The following is a 21117-nucleotide window of genomic DNA, read 5'->3' as shown; positions in this document are numbered from 1 at the left end:
AACAATTAAATTCATTAATCAGAAACTTGATTTTTTTTAAAAGGCTGGATATTATAGCTTTGATTTCAAATGACTTGTTAATATTATCATAAACATGGTGAAATATATTCCTAAAACATAGAATCTGCCATTTCATGAAAACCTTGGGCTCCTCCAAGTCTGGGACATGGCAAGGAAGGTAATTGTATGTAAATTGAAAGAAACCTATCCCCTGATATTAAGAAATAGTTTCAGAACATGATTTTTATCTATTTTTTGAAAAGGGTTTATGTTAGCAGGTGCCAAAGCAGCAAATAAAATAGCAAAATATGGAATAGGCCCCTTTTACACACCACATACAAAAATACTTTTTATCTTTTATTTTATAACCTCAAAGTATTGGGCTCTGACCGGAATATTTTAATGAAACTTCTTGTGGAATATTATTTCAGTTGAGAAGACAATTGAGGAAGGGGTCTTTCAATTCTTGGGCACTTGGCTGATTCATAGAATGGTTACTTGGCACATCTATCAATAGGCAGCAGTACCAAGTGTGCAACACATTTGATACTAGCAGGCTTTGTGGTTTATGACTATGTTGATTGTCCATCCCTGGTTCTGGGGGGGGGGGAGAAACTGTCCCCCTCAGAACGGGTTCGCAATTTGGGTGTCGTCCTAGACTCACAGCTAAGATTAGAGCAACATCTAGCAGCTGTGGCTAGGGGGACCTTTTCACAGGTTCACCTGGTGCACGAATTGCGACCCTATTTGGATCGGGAGGCTCTCCTCACAGTCACTCATGCCCTTGTCACCTCATGGTTAGATTATTGCAACGTGCTCTACACGGGGCTACCCTTGAAGAGTGTTCGAAGACTACAGTTGGTCCAGAATGCAGCTGCGCGAGCTATCGTGGGTGCACCTAGATACATTACACCAATTCTCCGCGAGATGCACTGGCTCCCTATTGGTCTCCGGGCACAATTCAAGGTGTTGGTTATTACCTTTAAAGCCCTACATGGCTCAGGGCCAGGCTATCTTCGAGACCACCTTCTACCGCATAGCTCCCAGTGACCGGTAAGATCCCACAGTTGGTCAGCTAAACAATGCCGGCTGGCGGGCCCACTGGGGAGGGCCTTCTTTGTGGCTGCCCCAGCTCTCTGGAACCAGTTACTTCCTGAGGTCCGGACTACCCCCACCCTATTGGCCTTCCGGAAAGCGGTGAAGACCTGGCTTTTCCGGCAGGCCTGGGGCCATTGATCTCGCTGTTCAATCTTGCGAGATCCGGCCATGGATGGTGTGGATGTGTTTTTAATGTTTTTAAAATGCTTTTATGTTTTTTTTAAAAATTTTATGTTCACTGTTTATATTATTTCTGTTGTAAGCCGCCCAGAGTCCCTTGGGAGTTGGGCGGCATAGAAATATGATTAATTAAATTAATATTTGTAATGGTTTTAGCATCTTGATTGATGCTTACTCTTCTCTCTGTAATCTATCAGCATCTGATCTATCAGTTACTGTATTTCATAATGATTAGTTTCTCCTACATACTTTTCTTATTCTTATTTTATCAGTTTCCACCAGAAACAGAATCCATCCTCTTGTTTTTAGCCATGCTGAATTGCAGCTTAAAAGGCCTGGCAAATGTCAGCAGTTTGTAATTATCTTTTCACTTCATCAACCCTGTATTTTATATCTCAATCAGGGTTTTTTTTCCAACTCTCAAATCTTCTCTAATAAAGAATATTAGATTTTGAGTTTATCTGTTATTTACTATTCAAGCTGTGTTATCAGTAAAACTGAAAGTGGATTTATACTATTATGCTGAATGGATGTGAATTTTAAATGGAACAGACACAAATATATGCTGAAACCAGTATGGTACCTGCAGATAGCTGAGGATATTTTCACTTTTATTTCAAGAATGATTGTCACTGACCAGTTACTATCTAATTTCATTATTTTCAGGAAAAACACTTGAAATATAATAAAGTATCAATTATATAATAAGAAAATCACAGAGTTTGACTCAACTGTAGAAATTGCAATTGCCAATGTTCAATATCCTCCTGCAATTTACATATTCAGAATTTTAAAAACAGAACTGAGATACAATTTTAATTATCTCTCAATACAGAAAAAAATGCTTCGCTGCATTTATTAGCATTGAAATGCACATCATTTTAAGTAGATGAATTCAAAACATTAAAACTTTAATGTTACGATCAGGAAAAAAATTATGAATTCAGACATCTGAGTCAAAAGAGAACTTATTCGCTTTGGTGTTGGGAAAAGTAAATCTATACATACATTTTATTATGAAATGAACAGAGAGATATTTTTCACAGAGTTCCATGTCCCCACATGGAGCTCTGTTATTTAATTAACTCAAGCTAAATAATTTATAATATTTAGATACCATGTAAATCTTTTTGCAAATTAAAACTACGGCAAATATATTCAAATTGAATAAAGTGATGGTCTAGAGAATTATCAAGATTCATATCTAAGAACAAAAAATAAATTAAAATTGTATTAATAACTTTTCTGAACAGAGTTACAAAGTGTATTTACATATTGTACTATATAGCAGGAAAAGATCATTCCTTACTGCACTGGAGTCAGTGGGAGAGGTTCCTTCTCTATGATTCTGATCAACATCAAACAAAGAAATCCCTTCTCTAGGCAGTGAAGAAATATAGACAGCTGCCCCACACGTGGTCTAAGAGATAATTTCCAAAATATCTGAGCACAAAAGTCTTCACAATCATCAAAATTTAATTTGAGGTGGTATAGTAACAGAAAAAAAAACACAGAATCATTTTTTAGGTACATAAGGACTCAACTTCAAACTGTTACAACAGATATTTGTACTGAGCAATACTTTCAAGCCAAAGTTAAATGAACATTTTCTCCACAATTAATAGTTTAATTATATTCATCGACATGATGTTTTTTCATTATTTGCTGGATTGCTTTTCATCCTTGTCCTTTGTGTTCTGGTTCCTGTGCTTGTACTTGTGCCTGTGCCTGGGAGGAGAGTAGCTGACTCTTCTCCTAGACCGAAAACTAGGTTTGTAAGGATGCAGTCTGTGTCTCTTTGGTTTGGTTTCTTCCCTGCTCTGACTTGGCTCAGATTCGTTATTTTCTTCTTGATGTTTCTGTTCTTGATCTTGCTCTTTTGGTGAGTGCAATGTGTTCTTAATTGTATTAATAAGAAATCTTTTATTTGTACTGGCAAGGGGGCACTTCATCCTGCGAGAGTACCAAAAAGCAGTAATATAATATCCAAAATACACAAAAAATAAACATTATAAATATACAAACTGAGTACTACAGCTAATTTTTTTTGGCTTTCCTTGTATGCCACCTAGTGTAGACTTGAAGTACAGAAAGAAGCAGTCAAGACACATGCATTTTATCACAGGGTTGCCCCCCCCCAAATCAAAGACTAAATTTCTTCATTAAAAGATATAGAATATCTAGTGACATCTGCACATCTGTTACAAATGTAATTATAGTCATTCATGCGACAAAATAAATTCTAATAGAAGCATTTGCAACAATAAATTTGTTATGACATAAACCTTTGTGCTTTAGTGTAAAAGATTTAACAGTTTTTCCTCAGCTATATTCAAATAAGGAATTTAAATCTGACATACTTCGGCTATTCGATTCGTAAATTAAGTACACAAAGCAAAACATTCTTATAAACCACTTATTTTTCTAATATTTTGTACATAATTATTTTCATTCTTAGACATTACTAAATTAATTACCAAAATTGAAATTAAAATAATTGCAAACCAATATTCTTTCAGAAACAAGTGACAAATATGTCACAACTATTAAAAATCTCAAACAGGCCATTATCAGACAAAATTACTATTTTCAGATAGGGAATATCCTCTATTTTCCCATGGTGCCAAAAAACATTAACTGGCAATAGATGGGGAAAAATAGACTTGCTGGCTTCTTTTACTGAAACTCTTCTTTCTTGATAAAGGACATCACAAGTATTCCAGCTATTTGAGTTCAGAAAGAGGAACCCCATCTTAAAAATGTCTTTGTGAGCTATTTGCTTACTTGTTGACTATGCAACCATAGTGAGTTGACGGAATATGACAATTTCATGTGATTTATTTTCAAGTACTAAAATGGCAATCATATCCTGCTGATTATTATGGTGCAATTTAGGATTCCAAGAATGTAGCATTAATTGCCAGAGTATTTTGATCTGATAAAATTAGGGCATCCAGTAAAACCTGTTTTTACAGCTCATCAATCCCATAGTAGCTACAAGGAATTTTCACTGGATATGAGTCTATTACTTACACTGAAGAAGGAAAGCGCTAGCAGGATCCCAATAAAGTTTTAGTAAAATTGTTTCTACACATGCAATCACATGCCATAAACTCATCCAAGAGTAACAGAGTTACTGGAGTCCCCAGAACACCAATATCATCTACTTCCATTATAAATGTAAGAGCTTCTGATGGGTGGCCAAGTGAGACCTCTTTTGAAACAGGAAGAATGGAATTATTTAGATATATTCCCTTCTTTTTCTTCCTATATAGCACTCAAGGTAGACATTCATATACCTCTGTTTTCATTTCAGAAATATAGAAACATTCTAGAGAAATATTTTACCAGAAAATATTTGGGCTATCAACATAATAATTTAAAATTGGGGTATTTTAAATTTGTGGGGTTTTAAATTGAGCCAAATTTATTTAATTATTTTAAATTTTTAATCGATGTTTTGTCTTGTGTTTTTAAATAGGCTGTACACCGCCCTGAGTCCTTCGGGAGAAGGGCGGTATAGAAATAAAATTATTATTATTATTATTATTATTATTATTATTATTATTATTATTATTATTATTATTATTATTAGTTAATCTTTAGTGAGATTCACAGCCTTTGAGGCTGGTTAATAGCTCAGCAGCTCGAGTCCTAACCAAGGACCTAGGAACTGTTGTTGTTGTTGTTATTATTATTATTATTATTTAAATGTGTTCAAATGTTTAAGACAAATACAGCTAGATACTGAATATAATAGGCAATGAGCAACATCATTTCCAAACAAATAATAAAGACTACACATAAAAGAAACTAATTCTTAGTTATGTGTCTACTTACCAACAAGAAATATTATATTTTAATCCACTGGTGAAGAATTTACACGACCATGCTCACTATGCATTCTTACTCTAGTCCTAGTGAGACTTATTTATTAAGGTACATTTGAAATTGAAATGTTTAGAATTTTTTAAATATATATATATATATATTATTTTATAACATTACTATATTTAGTTTGAAGAACTTACCAGCCCATGGGCCCCATTGTTTCTGCTCTAGTTTTCCCACGCTTAGCTTCTGTCAATAGCTCTTCTACTGCCTTCCTAAATATTAAGAACAAATATTAATTTAATATCTCTTCCAATACCTTTGGAATGTGGATAGGTTTCTTTCATCCAACAGTAATGCAGGTTATTACAATTCACTCAAACTGCAGTCCCTGAATCAAAATCAAACTATAATAGTTGAAATTCAGATTGCAAATAATAATCTTTCATGTTCTAAATCCCATGAGTCACTGGACAGAACACTTAAGATATTTATCTAGATAGTCTAGAGCCGTGATGGCGAACCTGTGGCACGCGGAGCCATATCTGTGGGCACGCAAGCATTGCCTTAGCTCAGCTGCAGCGTGCACATGTACACCGGCCAGCTGATTTTCGGGCCTTTTGGGCCCAAAGTCAGGAAACGGCCTCGGGTGGGGAGGCCGTTTTTGCCCCCCACAGGCTCCAAGAAAGCCTCTGGAACCTCAGGAGGGCGAAAAACAGGTCTACCTGGCCCACTGGTAACTTTTTTGCCGTCACATGTCAAAGCGGGGGGAGTGTGGACGGGTAGCGTGCGCATGCGTGGAGGGGTGGGGCACAGGGGGCATTCAATTATGGGTGTGGGCACACTTGCACACAACCCCCCCCCGTACTCCCCTCGCTTTTGGCACGCAACAGCAAAAAGGTTAGCCATCACTGGTCTAGAGAGCCAGTTAGGTATATGATTAAAGTGCCAATCTACAAGCAGCCTATAACTTTAATCCTCCCTTAGGCACAGAAACTAGCTGGGTAACTTTGGACTAATCATTCTTTCTCAGGCCAAACCACCCTCACAGAGTTTTTGTGGTGGAAATATAAGGATGTAAAGATATGTTCAAATTTCTTTTATCACATTTGAAAAACCCCTACTCAATTTTTCCTCCACCACTGTAATATGGAAGGTGGAGTCATCATATACACCTTATTTTATTTGTTACCTAATTTATCAGCCATCTGAATCTTTTGCTTTCTTTTTCTAATCCTGATCTTAATACTAATTAATTGTGGAAAACTGATTTTAATCCAGATTGTTCTAGGTGATGGTGGAGGCTTTAATCTCACTCTTCTAGTTAGCCCTTTACCCACTATACCTATTTTTTCAGCCTTCCAAGAATTTCACAGGAACAAAAAAACTTTAAAAAAAAAAGACGTAACTTCTGATCTCAAGAGAAAAAATGCCTTCTTGCATGTTTTAATAGAGAGATATTTTATAAGGGAACTATGATAGTGTGTATGCCGCCATTTGTGTACCCATTTATCTCTTTTAAGAGTTAAAGTAGTCTGCAAAACAGTATTAGGGTTTTGAGAACAAAGAAGCATTTCAGACTATGTTAACATTCAGCTCCTTTATTCTTTCCTCCCTAGTCAACTCTTCTATAGTTGTAAATGGATCACACTGGAGTTATACTACTTGCCAATACTGTATCTTGAGTGTATCAGTCCAACACATGTAACTAATTGTTGATGGGATACAGAAAACAGCATGTTGGCTTGCAAGCTGGCTCTTTAGATCCCAGTTCCCAGCATGGATAGAGTAAGCTTTAAATAAAACCAAGCTTTACCTATACTTGGAGCATACAAGTAAATATGTGGCACCTTTGACTCATATTGTACCTTACATTAGCAAGGGATGCTACATGTGACATAAGCACAACCAAAGGAAGTGCCCTATTCCCCATCTTTTCTCTTAGTAAAACACGTGCAAGTTCCAGTTGGTCAAAGTCATGCTAAGCAGTGGAAGTCAGTATTTATGAATCCATCTGTTGACAACCATGACATAGAGAATCTCAAGAAAAAAGGATCATCAGGTTAAAGGAAGTGAAAGATCCCTGTTTAAAATGTTATTTCTATAGCAATAAGTAAATACTACTCTACAGAAAATCTGTCCTGCATTGTTTTCTACGGTATTAAGTCTTTTTTTCTCTTTTCTATCCCAGTTAAAAATTTGGGACTGTTATCTTTGAAGTACACCACAAAGTATGTTACGTGAATGACAAATTTTCTTTATAATTGCCTGATATTGGCAACATTTATTTATTTATTATTTATTACATGTATTTATATGCCGCCATTCTCCCGAAGGACTCAGGGCGGCGAACACAAGTTAAGAAACAAGTACAATAAAATAATAATTTAATCCAAATAATTAATTTGGAACTCTTGTCTCACTATATGGCAAATGCTATCTTATGGTCTTGTGTATTATTTTGGAATTTTTCTTGTTTAATTTTTCTTGTTTGATCCCAATCTGAAGTTCTCTGTCAACTATCTCTTCCAACATTGTTTGCATGTTCCTATTTAAAGCTGCAAACTTTTTACATAATAGATTTGCTTTCCCCTTTTGGCAAAATCTGATTGTCTTATATCTTGTGAGTCCAAAACCTCTTTGGCACTAGATATATTAATTGTTTACAATTCAGCAACTTGAACAGTGTTGGACTTGTAGCACCAATAGTAGAAAAAATAGCCCCTAGTACTTGATCTTCTTAATCAACCAATCACATTTATAATCAACTGCAAACACATTAAATAGCTGTCCCAATTCCTGATTCTCCATATATTTCCTATAAACATCTCTACATTTGCAGCATAGCTAAAGGAATAGAATTGGGATAATTCAGTTTAGGCTTTTCTGAACTAAACTAACTAAAATAAATAAATAAATTATTTATTAAAATAAATAAACAATAATTAAATAAACTAAATAAATTATTCCTAAAAGGTCTGCAAATGGTGTGCATAAGCGCACCAATGTGCCTACCGTCCCTGTCCAAATGTCCCTTTTTATTTGTATCCATTTCATGTATTCATAAATCATGTTTATACTTTTGTCTGTTATCTTATATATGCTTGTTAGGAAATGAGTATTACCTACTTTGTTGGGTTGGCAATATATAAACCATCAATATAGCTTTAAGACTGCTGTATTGCATCATACTGTGTCCTGACTGGTTAGCTCTCTCCTGAAGAGGGAGCTAGAAACATCATTTGTTTCTTTTTGCTGTTCTTGCTCTCTGATATTCTGTATGCTATTGTTTGCAAATCCAGAAGAACTATTTATTGTGAATGACTACGACAACTGGTAAGAAGACTTTGTTATTAGACTATCCTGGACTGTCGTTTTGCTATCTCCTGCTTTATGTGTGTATGACCTGGACTGTTTATTGGACTGTGCCTTACTATTTCCTGAAAGTAAACACAACTCAGTGTATCTGTGTGTTGACTGTGTTTATTCGTATCTACTCTCAACCGCTTTCATGTGTACACCCTTGCTATTCAAGGGTTACTCTGCGAATTCCTTAACATTGCTTGACAAAATAAATAAATAATAAATAATAACTGTTTTATCATTTAGTCATTGCAAACTGAGAGGAACCCTCCTGACTGAACTCTGCAATCAGATAAAAAATGTCATCATATCCCATCCCCCCCTCTTATTTTAGGAACAGCATTTTTTTTTAAAAAAAGCACCATTTTAATCTTTCACTCCCACTTGGGACCCAATATTTCTTTATGGACTGGAGAGGAAGGACACCAGGAATTTGATCCCAGGGTTAAAGCTAGGCAACTTCTCAAGGCCTCCAGCAAATATCCCGGGTCAAAAACTGTCCTTGGTTGCAATTCCCTGATGACCTGCAGCCTTAATTCTGGGAAGCCTTTGACCAGCACCACTAGACGTTTAGTCAGTGAGGCAGGATCAGTTCCTGAGTAATAAAACAGAGCCTAACCACCGCTCCAGGCTAATCTGGTGCCCGTGAAGCCGGGATACAATTCCTATATAATCCCTTGTCTTGGTTGGGGATGATGGAAGTTGTCCTCCCAGTCATCTGGCCCGCACCAGGTTAGAGAAAGGTGCCAGCTCGCCCTCTGCTTGGCACGCAGCCGGCGGGCATGGCAAGGGGGGGGGATATTAGCCCCTTCCGTCTTCCCGCCGCCTTCCAGTCTCACCTCTCCAACTCAGCGTCTTCCGCCATGGCGGCCAGTGGTCGAGGAGAGCCGCTCTCAAGCTCCCACCGCCTCCATCTTGCTCGTCTTGCCGGAAGCGCAGCGGGCAGCTCCACGAGAGCGCGAGCGACGAGCACCAACAGCCGCTCGCGAGGACTCCGAAAGGGGCGGGGCTCGGCAGCAGGCAGCCCTCAGCCCCGCCCTCCCCAGCATAGCTCGCTCTCTGGCTGATCCGAAGAGGCTCCTCTGGGATGGGGGGGGGGGGGGGGAGGGAGGGGGCGTGGCAGCTGTGCTGACGGGGCGGGGCTTAACTCTGAGTGGAATCCTGCGGAGGGGATTGCAGATGCCGCTGGAACGTGCGGTAGTCCTGTCTGCTGATGGAAGTTTTGCTCTGACTGATACCCATTGGCCTGAGATAGTCTCCTCAGCTTCAACGCAACTTGTTTCTCTGTCATAGTTGAATAGAACTGTAGCAACACAGGTGTGTGTGTGTGGGCGCGCATATACACATACCATATATTGGATGGATGGAGATTTAAACGCACCCAGCAAATAGCTAAATCATATACAAACACATCCTGGATATTTATATACACACAGAGAGATAAATAGACATAACATATGTCTATGGAGATTCTCAGTCATCCAGGTCATGGTTGTCCCAAAGGTGCTTTTTTCAAGAGGTAATTTGAAAAGAAAAACCCAGAAAGTCCAGTTGTCTCTTGGGAAAAAAGCACCTTTCGGATAGACAGAACATACACATAGACATGTGTACACACACATACAAACCAGATTGATAGTACATATACATATCAACATCCTTCCTTCCTTCTCTTCCCTTCCTATTGATCTGTTGGTTGTGACAGCAAATGTATTTACTGCATCTAGTTTTAATCTACAAGGGTAGAACACTCCTAATTAATCTACATTTATTAAAGTTATTTAAGCTTTGGCCAGTCATTATCAAAACTGATGTATTGTATTGTATTGTATTGTATTGTATTGTATTTTTTTTTTTTTTTGCTTTAATTTATATGCTGCCCTTCTCCGGAGATTCAGGGCGGTTTACAATGCGTTAAGCAATAGCCTTCATACTTTTGTATATTTATACAAAGTCAGCTTATTGCCCCCACAATCTGGGTCCTCATTTCACCTACCTTTGAAAGGATGGAAGGCTGAGTCAACCTTGAGCCTGGTGAGATTTGAACATGCAGTAATTGCAAGCAGCAGATGTTAATAACAGTGCTTAGTCCACTGTACTACAGGTGTATTGTATTGTATTGTATTGTATTGTATTGTATTGTATTGTATTGTATTGTATTGTATTGTATTGTATTGTATTGTATTGTATTGTATTCTATTCTATTCTATTCTATTCATTATATGTCACCAAGTCATTTTCAACTTCTAGGGATCACAATGCAGGGCTGAAGGATGTTTGGGGGGGGAGGGACTGTGCATTCCCTCAGAAACTGCATGCTGATATGGAATAAGACAGCCCAATATTGTTCTCTTTTTCCTGCCTAGAAGGGTGCCAACTCTGAATTGATTGTTAGCAGAGATGTTTAATAGTAGATATTTAATAGAATGCCTAAAGTTGCTGTAGCTGCAGCCACCTCAAAATTCACTTAGATCCAATGATTCCAGGAACCCTACCGAAGTTCACATGATGGGAAATCATAACCAATGCATGAGTACTTGGGTGTTCTCTCAAAATCCTGTCTATTTACACAACACCAAATATGAAAATCAAAGTAAAACGCATTAAGGTTTGCTATGTTTTGTGAGTTCAATCAGCAGTTATATGCAGGGTTTACGGACCATATTACAAAGGTAAATGTCTTAATGACTATGGTTACCCATGGTTAATTGAACTAGTTTATTGTGTTAGCTCAGTTGTATGGATTCCTAATGTGCACAGTATTAAATCATAAACTAACTCTGCAGCATGTGGTTGCAGATTGCAGATGAATGACAAGCTTGACAATCGCATTTCACTCTGACTGTTGGACCATTCATATTCTGCCTGCAGGCCAAGCATCTCAACCTTGGGAATTTCAAGATGCAGGGATCTCAACTCCCAGAATTTCTCAGCCAGCTTGCATTTTGGGGAATTCTGGGAGTTGGAAGTCCACACATTTTTTTTTTTAATTTGATTTATATGCCGCCCTTCTCCGAAGACTCAGGGCGGCTTACAATGTGCTCAGCAATAGCCTTCATCCTTTTGTATATTTATACAAAGTCAGCTTATTGCCCCCACAACCGGGTCCTCAATTTACCTACCTTAGAAAGGATGGAAGGCTGAGTCAACCTTGAGCCTTGGCGAGATTCGAACCCTGCAGTAATTGCAGGCAGCTGGTCTTAATAACCAGCTTAATAACAGGGTGCCTTAAACCCCTGTACTACCAAGGCTCTTTTAAGTTCCCAAGGTTGAGAAACATTGCTCTGGGCGAATGATTGACTACATGCAAAACCAAATACTGGCTTTAGATGAGGGTGGCAAATGGGTAGCCCTCCAGAGATTGTTGGAAAGCATGATCCTTCACTTTGGCCAGGCCATTAAGGCTGTTAAAAAGAGTTTAGCCTAGAGAGGTCTACACACACAACCATCTTCCTTACACACATCTGTTATTGCAACTTTAATGCAGCTCTCATCATCCCCATCTTTAATAATGGATGGATGCCTGGCGGGATATTTGTTGTTAAATAAGGCCATTTAGGGAAAGACTGCATAGCTTTCCTGCCGTCTTTTACTTAGGTATTTGCTTCCGTTCTGCATCTCTAAACAGAACCAACCACTGGCAACCACCTATAAACGCATCGCAATTACTACAAGATCTATTACTAAACCAATCATCAATGATTATACTATGATATATTTTTAAGGTTCTCTATCCCTTGGGCCCCACGATCTTCCTCCGCACAAGCTCTCTCCCCCCCCCCCACAAAACCAGCTACAGTCCCCAAGAATCAGGCGCGTAACAGAGACAACCTCGGCAAGACTCCCACGGCCTGAGAGCCGCATCCCGCCCGGAATAGCCTCCGATAGGCTGCAAGGTCTCTCGCTCTCGCTCGCTCGCTCTCTGGTTTTTTGTTGTTTTTTTGGGGGGGGGGTTGCCTTAAGGCTGAGTCGTTCTGATTGGGTGGAACCTGCCGTCGATCGGGCCGCCGGAGAAAAGGAGACTCCTGGCCGCGCTCGCGCTCGGGTACGCGCAACCGAGAGAGAGAGAGAGAGAGAGAGAGAGAGAGAGAGAGAGAGAGAGAGAGAGAGAGAGAGAGAGAGATTGGCGCTCGTTAAGCGCTGCTTGGAGCTTCGCCTCCTTTTCCTGAGATCGGCGCCGGCGGAGGAGGTCGGAACCGATCGTGGAGGAGGAGCCAGAGCCCCAGCCCACGCCACTCCATCTGCGGCGCTGGGAAGAACTACTCGGCGTCAGTCTCCTACGGTACTGCCCCTCGCTCGGAGCACCACGATGCCTGGGATCGTGCAGTGAAACCTGGAGCTTTGCGCTCCTACCCGGCAGGGTAAGTTTGGGGATCACCGATCCGATCTCCGAGGTTTCCCCCCCCCCCACTCTCTCTCCCAGCTTCCTTCCCGCGATTGTTTCGCCTAGCATCGACGTTTGCAAGCTAGTTTCAGAAGAGATCTGCTGCCCCCCTTCTGGGATCCCCTAAAGCTCTGCGCTTTCCAGAGCGTTCGCTCAGCCGGATTTTCATCTGGCAGCCCCTTTGCCTTCTGCAGTGGGTACTGCCTGTGCCTGGCTCCGCTGCCCAAGAAGCCTCTGGGTTTAAAGAGCCTTTCCACGATCTTCGATTTCGGATTTGCCTTTACCAACAAACCCAGTCACAGTTTTGGCTTTGCGGGCTTGGGCAACCTCTCTACCTGTGATTCCCCCCCCCCTCTCCAGGCATTTGCCTCCCACTTGGGTTTGTTATTTAACAATGTGTTAAAAGCAGTGAAGCCTCCTGGTCCTCCTTTCCCAGGATTGGTGATGATTACCTACAATGTAGGGGTGATGGGGGAGAGGCCCACCCTTTCCAATGTACTTAAGGATGAATGAATGAATGAATGAATGAATGGGAAATCAATTTTTTTCTGGTTGCCAAAAATTGATGGTGGGATGCACGGTTTCTTCCTTCCTCCCCAAGTTCTATTTTCAGATGATTGGAACTAAGCAATTTATAAGCATTTTGTTTTTCATAATGAAGTATTTTGCACGATATACATCATATGCTCTGCCTCCCACCTCTTTCATTGTAGGTTTCCAAACTGCTGTTATTTCAAACCATCACCTCATGGGACAAGCTCATCTACCTCGCACACTTGAAGTAGGGGCTCTCCAAAGTTTGTTAGATGGGTTCTCCAAGGAACCGCCAGAATTGCTAGCTCTTCTTCCTTTCTCTGGTGAGCTGTCATGCATATATTGATCGATAGAAGCTGCAAATGGATCCTTCTGCTTGTAATATTGGCCTTCTAAGCTGCAGGATATCCACTCATATTCCAATTAATCCACTGCCTCTTGCTTCTAGAAGAAGTTAAGATGAATCTTGTTACTTGGCTGGGGCTTGAGCAGTTGTGGTCTCACCTTTCTATTCTAGTCTATCATTTCCTTAGATGTGAATTAGAAGTGAGAGCCTCTTGTTGAACTGCCTCCCTTGATTTTGTCTCAGTTAATTGAGTGTTTGTAAATGCTCCCGCTTGACCTAAAGAAGCTCAGAGAACAAAGTTGGAGGAACTTTGAATCTACAGATTCATGAAACAGTTGGCATCCCATCTATTAGCAGAATATGGAGGGGCTATAAGTGGAAGTGAGACCCAAACACACAAAACTTTCTTGCTGGGCCCTCCCCCCCTTTTTTTTGGCAGGAAAATGTTAAGAAACTGTTTATAATCTGAAGACGGCTACTTAAAAGATCTAATCAAGAAACATCTTAATGTGCACACCGAAGGCAAAGGTTAATTTTTAAGTTATAGATTGTGGGATAAATTGAAACTAATGGGTGATTCCAAGGATAGGCTGCACCATGGAGGTCTACAGCACAGAGCTGGTGAGAAGAATATGACTGGCAAAAATGTCCCAAATTAACTGTTACAGGGATAGCATAGTAGGTCAGAATCTCCAAATTAGAAGACTTAGACATTGATGCTTTAAGGCAAGTCCCTCACATACTGTAGAAATAACTGGCAGTGAACATGAATCTTGACAAACATCTGAAATCAATCTATTTTTTCTATGAATTAATGGTCACTTCTCAAGAACTATTTGAACCTAGGAACTTTGCTGAAACTATGGGTCTTGATCTGATCAGGACTGGCTGGGTGGCTTGTAGCTTAGAACAATATATGAAGTAACCATTGGGATTTATTCAGTAAACCATAGCTAAACAAACCAAACTCATATTTGTGAATCTAATAATTGTAGGGGAAAGGGGTAGAGTTTGACAACATATTTTTCTTTCAGTGTTTAATGTCCTTATCTCTAGACTGTATTAAGGCATATGGATCTAATAACGGACAGTATATTACAGTTACCAGTATTGCCTAAAATACTTGAAGAGTCATAGTTAAGGAACCACATTAATAATATAATGGATTTGAGAATCTAAAAATACTTCCATATTTGTTCTAAGAGATCAAACTGCCCAATACAGATCAGTATGTATTCTCCAACTTGCCCTCCAGACGTTTTGGGTTATAATTCCAAAAATTTATAGCTAACATAGCCAAAAGGAATTACCAAAATTGTAGTGTAATATATCTGAAGATGCTACATTGAAGAATGTTTATGTATCTATACTGAAACATAATAATATGTAGATGGCTTTCTCTTTCTTTCTTCTATGAGTCAGAAAATGCCCACCATTGAATAGTGACTCCTTTCATGAATTTCATTATTCCGTATTTGCATTCTTAATTTTGCTTGGGATAAATAATTGTAGAATTTAGATTACCAGAATTGGCCATGAGAGTCCAGATGAATAGTAGTATATCTGTTTTTATTGAAGAATTTATCATCATCTCCAGGCAGAACTGGATAATTCTTTCTGGACAGAGGTTAGCAAAGTTTGGGTCCTTTTATAAGATGGCCTGGATGTCTCAAATTATTGAGATTGTGGGCAAACAATTTCACATTTCACATGGTTTTATCAATTTTACAATGCTCAAGGACTTTTTGGCTATCTTGTAATCGCCATTTGTAGTCTCCTGATCTGGAATGATTAGTGGGATAGGTAGGACTGATATTCCTGAATTAGACTGGATGGATGTAAAGTAGCTTCCTATTTCACTTTAGCAGTAATTTTTATAGTAATATTTCTTTCCTAGTTTCTGCTAGAGATGTGATGTCTGATATATTCTGACGTTTTAGTTTGCCTGTTTTGTACTTCATTACTTTTTGTGGTTCCCACTTTCCACCTCCTTTCTACAAAGATAAGTATAATGAATACTGTTTGATTTTCCATGTTTACAAATATTTGATGGAGTTTTGGATTTTTACTGCATATAATCTAAAGTATTTTATTTCCTCCTGTATAATTGCACCTTTTACCTTTCTCCTATACTTTTCAGCATGGTATCATCCAATTTTTTTTCAATAGCATTTTATTCTTTATTCTTTTATTCTTTAGTTCCTGCAAGGTACTCAGATAAAACAGGATCCATGTCAAACTCCACTAGATAGTTTTCCCTCTCCACTTATCCACTTAAGTTTATTTTCGATAAGGATTAGCATACCTATCAAACAAATGATTCATTTACAGAATTCATCTGCATTCTGTCTATCAATACTAGACCTTGTAAAACCTTGGGAAACACAAGCACAACTGGGATTATATAATAACATCTCAATTTTAGTATTCCCTGCCATTTACTGCAGCATTTTTGAATATGCTACAGTTCTTTTCAAGTAATTCATTGACAAGTTATGAGTAATGAATTCCATAGACACAGTTTGTGAAAATTGGTGACATAATATTCTACCATTATATGATGGAGAAACACTGATTGTGTGATACAATTTCTATAAACTAAATTTAACTCTGTTCATATCATACACAAATATATGCAAAATCAAATTGCTCCTCAAAACTCTAAGACAGAGGTCTCCAACCTTGGTCACTTTAAGACTTGTGGACTTCAACTCCCAGAGTTCCTCAGCCAGCCAATTCTGGGAGTTGAAGTCCACAAGTCTTAAAGTGGCCAAGGTTGGAGACCCCTGCTTTAAGATAACAGCCAATTAAGATATGGTTGCAGGGGCCTACCTCACCCGCTCCAAATTAACTGTGTCTCCTCAATTATCTGTCTGATTAAGGGAGGTCTTAATGATTTCTCGTACTGTCTGAAGCAGGTAATTTTTTCCTCAGTCATGTTTTCTATCCTTTCAACCCATTTCCTAACCTGCCTCTTTTCTGATTACAGTATTTGAGAAGGCAGAGAAGAGGTTTATCTGCAGAGAAAAATCAACAGATGGGAGGATCTGAGTTTTCCTCCCACACTCCTTTGCTTTTCTCTTCCTACTCAGAAGAGTTTGTTCCTGGTATTGCTATTTAGCTGAAGGTTCTCTTGGAGGGAGAGTTGATGGCTGGATGATAGTTAACCACTCCTCCAATTAGATCATTCTCCCTTGCTCATATCACTCACTTACCTCTTGTTTGGCATTAGTGCAGGTTTGATGTAATGCTGAGAAGTTTTACCTGAAGCCATAAGGTGTTCAGTTTGAGCTATTCAATTTGCTTGTGGCCAATGCTTACAGTTTTGTGAATTGTATGAGCTCAGCCAGATGTGCTTTCTTTAGTTAATCATGTTTTTAAAAAATTCTCAGTATGACACAGGAACCCATGTTATGAGAGTGATTGCACCATTGACTTTATGAAGGAGAACTTGGCTTAGAAAGAGGATATTGTTCCTTGTTTAAATGCACCTGTTGTCTTAGATTCTAGAGAGCTTTATTAAGCTTTAAATTGTCTGTTGTCAGTCAGCAGTGTGCTTGTGGGTGTCAGTTGTTTGTGTACAGACAGTTACAGATGTGCTTTCCTTTTTGGGAGAGTAACATATCACCTTTTGCCTGGATGACGTTGGGTAAAACAGTTCTTAGATGTGAAAAAAAATGGAATTACTCTGTGTGTGGGTGGATGAGAGAACAGCTGCAAGCCAGCCACTGTTACAAGAAGAGAATTCAGGTTATGATTTTACAGTCCTGGCCAAAAAGAACCAACCCTTAGCACTGGGTAACTTTCTCTCAAACATATTGAACTCATAGTTCTTTGAGAATTTTAATTTGAATGTATCCACATCATGATTTTACAAGCTCTTTTTCTCTGGCACTTTTTTTCCTTTAAAATTATAGTCTTCCAGTGTTCTGTTTTTTTCTTTTTAAATGCATTTTTCTATGTTGTTAGAAAAATACTGTTTGTATTCAGTTAATTGATTGAATATTAGTTATATAAAATTGAGATAATTTAAATTATTTAACATTATAGCAATGGCAGTAGCATTTAGACTTATATACCGCTTCATAGTGCTTTTACAGCCCTCTCTAAGCAGTTTTCAGAGTCAGGATATTGCCCCCAACAATCTGGGTCCTCATTTTACCCACCTTGGAAGGCTGAGTCAACCTTGAGTCAATCTTATTGTAGTCATTCAGACTCAAATCTGTGTTCAATCAAATATTAGCAAAGGTTTCAACATTTATGATTCTATTCTATGATTATATAATTATTTTATTTTATATGAAGTATGAACAAATACTGTATGTTTTGGTTTTACAGTTTTTTCTCTGCTTGGTAGTAGTTGGGGTAGTACAGTTTTTGCCTGCTTAGTAGTAGTTGGTTGTTTGCTTTTGTAGAAATCTGCTAAGTATTTTTGAGCTTTGTTTCGTTCCTTTTTTATGTAACATTACATTATAGGCCTTGTTTTGTTTTTCTTACATATACAGGTATGACCATAATTGAGCCAAAAATTTCTGTTGCTAAGTGACATAATTGTTAAGTGAATTTTGCCTCATTTTACCATCTTTCTTGCCATGGTTGTTAAGTGAATCTGACTTCCTCACTGATTGTGCTTGTCAGAATGCCGCAAAATGTGATTGATTACATGACTCTGGGACACTGCAACTGTTATAAATATGAGTCAGACACTTGCTAAGTGTCTGAATTTTGGTTATGTGACATGATGCAACAATCATAAGTGTGAAAAATGATCATTAAAATGTCACTTTTTTCAGTGCTGTTGTAACTTCAAACGGTCACTAAATGAACTGTTGTAGGTCGAGGACTACCTGTTTGGTAATACTATCAGATACAAAGTAGCTGGAAAATATATTTAGTTTTTTTTAAAAAAAAAAATTTCTAATTTATAAACATGTTTGGATTTTTATTAGGAAGGAAACTGGCTAGATTTTTTAACTTGTGCTGTTATTTTGTTACCTATGTAGCCATTGTGAATTCTGTCCAATTCTTTCTGATTTGCCAATATTTTATAGTTCTTAAGTATATCATAATCAGGCAGAAAGAAGATCAACAAAGTTAAAGAATCATTTGCATTGAGCTGCTGTTCCAGTAAAAAGAAGATTGACTCATATATGGTTCTTTGAAAATAAATTTCTTTGTGTAGAAATAAATCCATTCAATATTAGCAAAATGGTAAATTGTTATTAAAACATTTGCAGGATGAAGAGTGATACTGCAGGCAGGACTAAAGAACCATTGCTGAGTGAAAACCAGCTAATTTGGCTAACTGTGAGAGATGTGGGGAGTTGCACTTTAGAACATCTGGATGGTAACAGTTTTCTTACACCTGCTTTAAGATGCCTTATATTCTGAAGAATTATTCAGTTATATAGGCATCCTGGTTACAAATAAGGACTGTGTGTGTGTTTTCAATAATAAGCATTTCATAAGAATGTGGAAATTCTTCTGTAAGGCCAGATGAATAATTTCTTTGGCTTCATCTTCAAGAAGCATGCTAATCTCAAGTTCCAAAAATGGACCAGGCCAGGTCCATGTAAATTCATGGTCATTTACACTCAAATTAAAAATTAATTAAACTGCTGACCTGATTGGTTCATATACAACCCTTCTACCACACCCCAAATTACAGTTTGACCAAGGCTTTCTATGGTACACCAGACCTTCTTTCCTGAAACTTTGAAGGATATCTCTTCTACTGTTGATAGATCAAAGGGCAGGAGGAAATGGCTCAGGTCATAACATAGAATATATTAATGACAACACAACCTTGGGGAGTGAAAGAAAAGGAAAGTATGAATGCTAAATAGAATACCAAGAGTGAATCCTTGTTAGCGTAGTTATACTGTAGGTATGACATGGCTGATCCTGGAAAATTAAGTTGGGTTGAACCTACTGGTAATTACTGTAATAATTGGATGGAGATCATCCACCAGTATTAGAACTAGAGTTTAGCCTGGGTAAATTAGGGAAAGAGAACCTGGTAGGAGGCAGTAGCAAAACCCATATTGTTGCCTATAAATGACATCGATGGAGCTACAAATTTATCAGATGTCAGATTTGATTCAGGAGAAATGAATTGTATATTTTTAAAAAATATATTTTTTTAATAGTAATCACCTCTTAATTCAGTCATGTAGACTAGCTTACCTAGAGTAAATTCCACTAACCATGATATACCCAATCTTATACTCTGAAGAAGGTATAAGATTGGGTATAAAAATGTGAACATGGAAAACAGAAATGAAATCCTCTGAAATTTAGTCAGCAGGACTGAAAGAAGAATCTGGAATTAATCAAGTTAATGACATTTTGTGTAGGAGGGTTTTTTGTCAAATTGACATGAATGAAATACAATATATGATCTAATTTTAATTGGGAGTATTTGAGAGAAGGAATCATTGAAGTTCTGAATAATCTTTAATTTTTGATACGTTAGTAAAATATACAAATAAAGTGAATAGTCTATTCATAGGTTTTACAATATTAGCATGTTACGTTTATAATGTTGGAAGTACTAATGTACATTATGAAACTAACTGAATTGGATATTTTCTAATTCAGGATGTTTCCTTTAAAGCAGTGTTTTTCAAACTTGGCAACTTTAAGATGTGTGAACTTCAATTCCCAGAATTCCCCAGCCAGCCTGGTAGCTGAATAATCTGGGAGTTGAAGTTCACACATCTTAAAGTTGCCAAGTTTGAAAATTATTGCTTTAAACTAAGGAGGGTTGAGGATCTTTTTCCCAAAGACTTTGGCAATATGGTTCTTAGCCATTGTGCTCTTCAGGGTTAAGAAACTAGAACTAGAACTGGTAATGAAGATCCATGACTTTAACAGAATAATGGAAGGACCAATGGAGATGATCTAGTCTAACCCCCTGCTCAAGCAGGAGACCCTATAACAGTGATGGCTAACCTTTTTGCCATCGCATGCCAGGAGAGGGGGGTGGGGGAGGGTTGCACGCACACGTGCCCACGCGCATACATGCGCAACCCCCTCCCCACTCCCCCCTGCTCCTGGCACATGATGGCCTGGTAGGCCCGTTTTTCTTTCTTACCTGGTTCCAGATCCTCCCTGTGTATCTGGGAAGGGCGAAAACAGCCTTTTCTACTCCCTTGGAGGCCCTACGGAGGCTGAAAGGGCCCATTTCCCAACTCTCGGTGGGACAGTAAGTGACATTTTTTGCTGTCCCCAGCATCCAGAACCTCTCTAGGAGTCTCTAGGAGCCTCTCTAGGAGTCTCTAGGAGCCTCTCTAGGAGCCTCTGGAGGCTGGGGACAGGAAAAAACGTCACTTCCTGTCCCACTGGGAATCGGGAAATGGGCCCTTTCAGCTTCCGTAGGGCC

The 21117-nt window shown here is 38.5% G+C and overlaps 2 protein-coding genes across 3 annotated transcripts in view; one reads left to right on the top strand and one right to left on the bottom strand.

Annotated features, from left to right (window-relative positions):
• Positions 1–1872: 1872 nt before the first annotated feature.
• LOC117661683 (protein POLR1D) lies at positions 1873–9756 on the bottom strand. Its single transcript, XM_034410768.3, has 3 exons — positions 9312–9756; positions 5310–5384; positions 1873–3231 (listed from the first exon to the last, which is right to left on the bottom strand). The coding sequence occupies exons 1-3, from the start codon at positions 9335–9337 to the stop codon at positions 2937–2939; spliced, it is 396 nt and encodes a 131-aa protein (XP_034266659.1). The 5' UTR covers positions 9338–9756; the 3' UTR covers positions 1873–2936.
• Positions 9757–12475: 2719 nt separating this feature from the next.
• Positions 12476–21117, top strand: part of LNX2 (ligand of numb-protein X 2) — an 84012-nt gene continuing 75370 nt past the window's right edge. Inside the window, exons 1-2 of one of the 2 annotated variants that reach the window (XM_034410738.3) lie at positions 12476–12830; positions 13567–13710. The gene's annotated coding sequence lies outside the window, so the exon portion shown is untranslated. The remainder of the gene's footprint in view (positions 12831–13566; positions 13711–21117) is intronic. The other variant, XM_034410748.3, reaches the window with a different exon arrangement.

The sequence above is a fragment of the Pantherophis guttatus genome, chromosome 5 (genome assembly GCF_059756535.1).
Source record: "Pantherophis guttatus breed Tessera chromosome 5, ASM5975653v1, whole genome shotgun sequence".
NCBI classification, from domain to species: Eukaryota; Metazoa; Chordata; class Lepidosauria; order Squamata; family Colubridae; genus Pantherophis; species Pantherophis guttatus.
The sequence above is the reverse complement of the archived record's forward strand: the minus strand, read 5'-3'. Positions and strand labels throughout refer to the sequence as shown.

Bases quoted from the DNA above. Each gene is read 5' to 3' on its own strand.
- LOC117661683 (XM_034410768.3), bottom strand. From the start codon at position 9,337: ATGGCGGAAGACGCTGAGTTGGAGAG. The intron at 5,385-9,311 runs GTGAGACTGGAA...CTTAATATTTAG, and splicing joins GAAGACGCTGAGTTGGAGAG to GAAGGCAGTAGAAGAGCTAT. The intron at 3,232-5,309 runs GTAAGTTCTTCA...GTACTCTCGCAG, and splicing joins ACAATGGGGCCCATGGGCTG to GATGAAGTGCCCCCTTGCCA.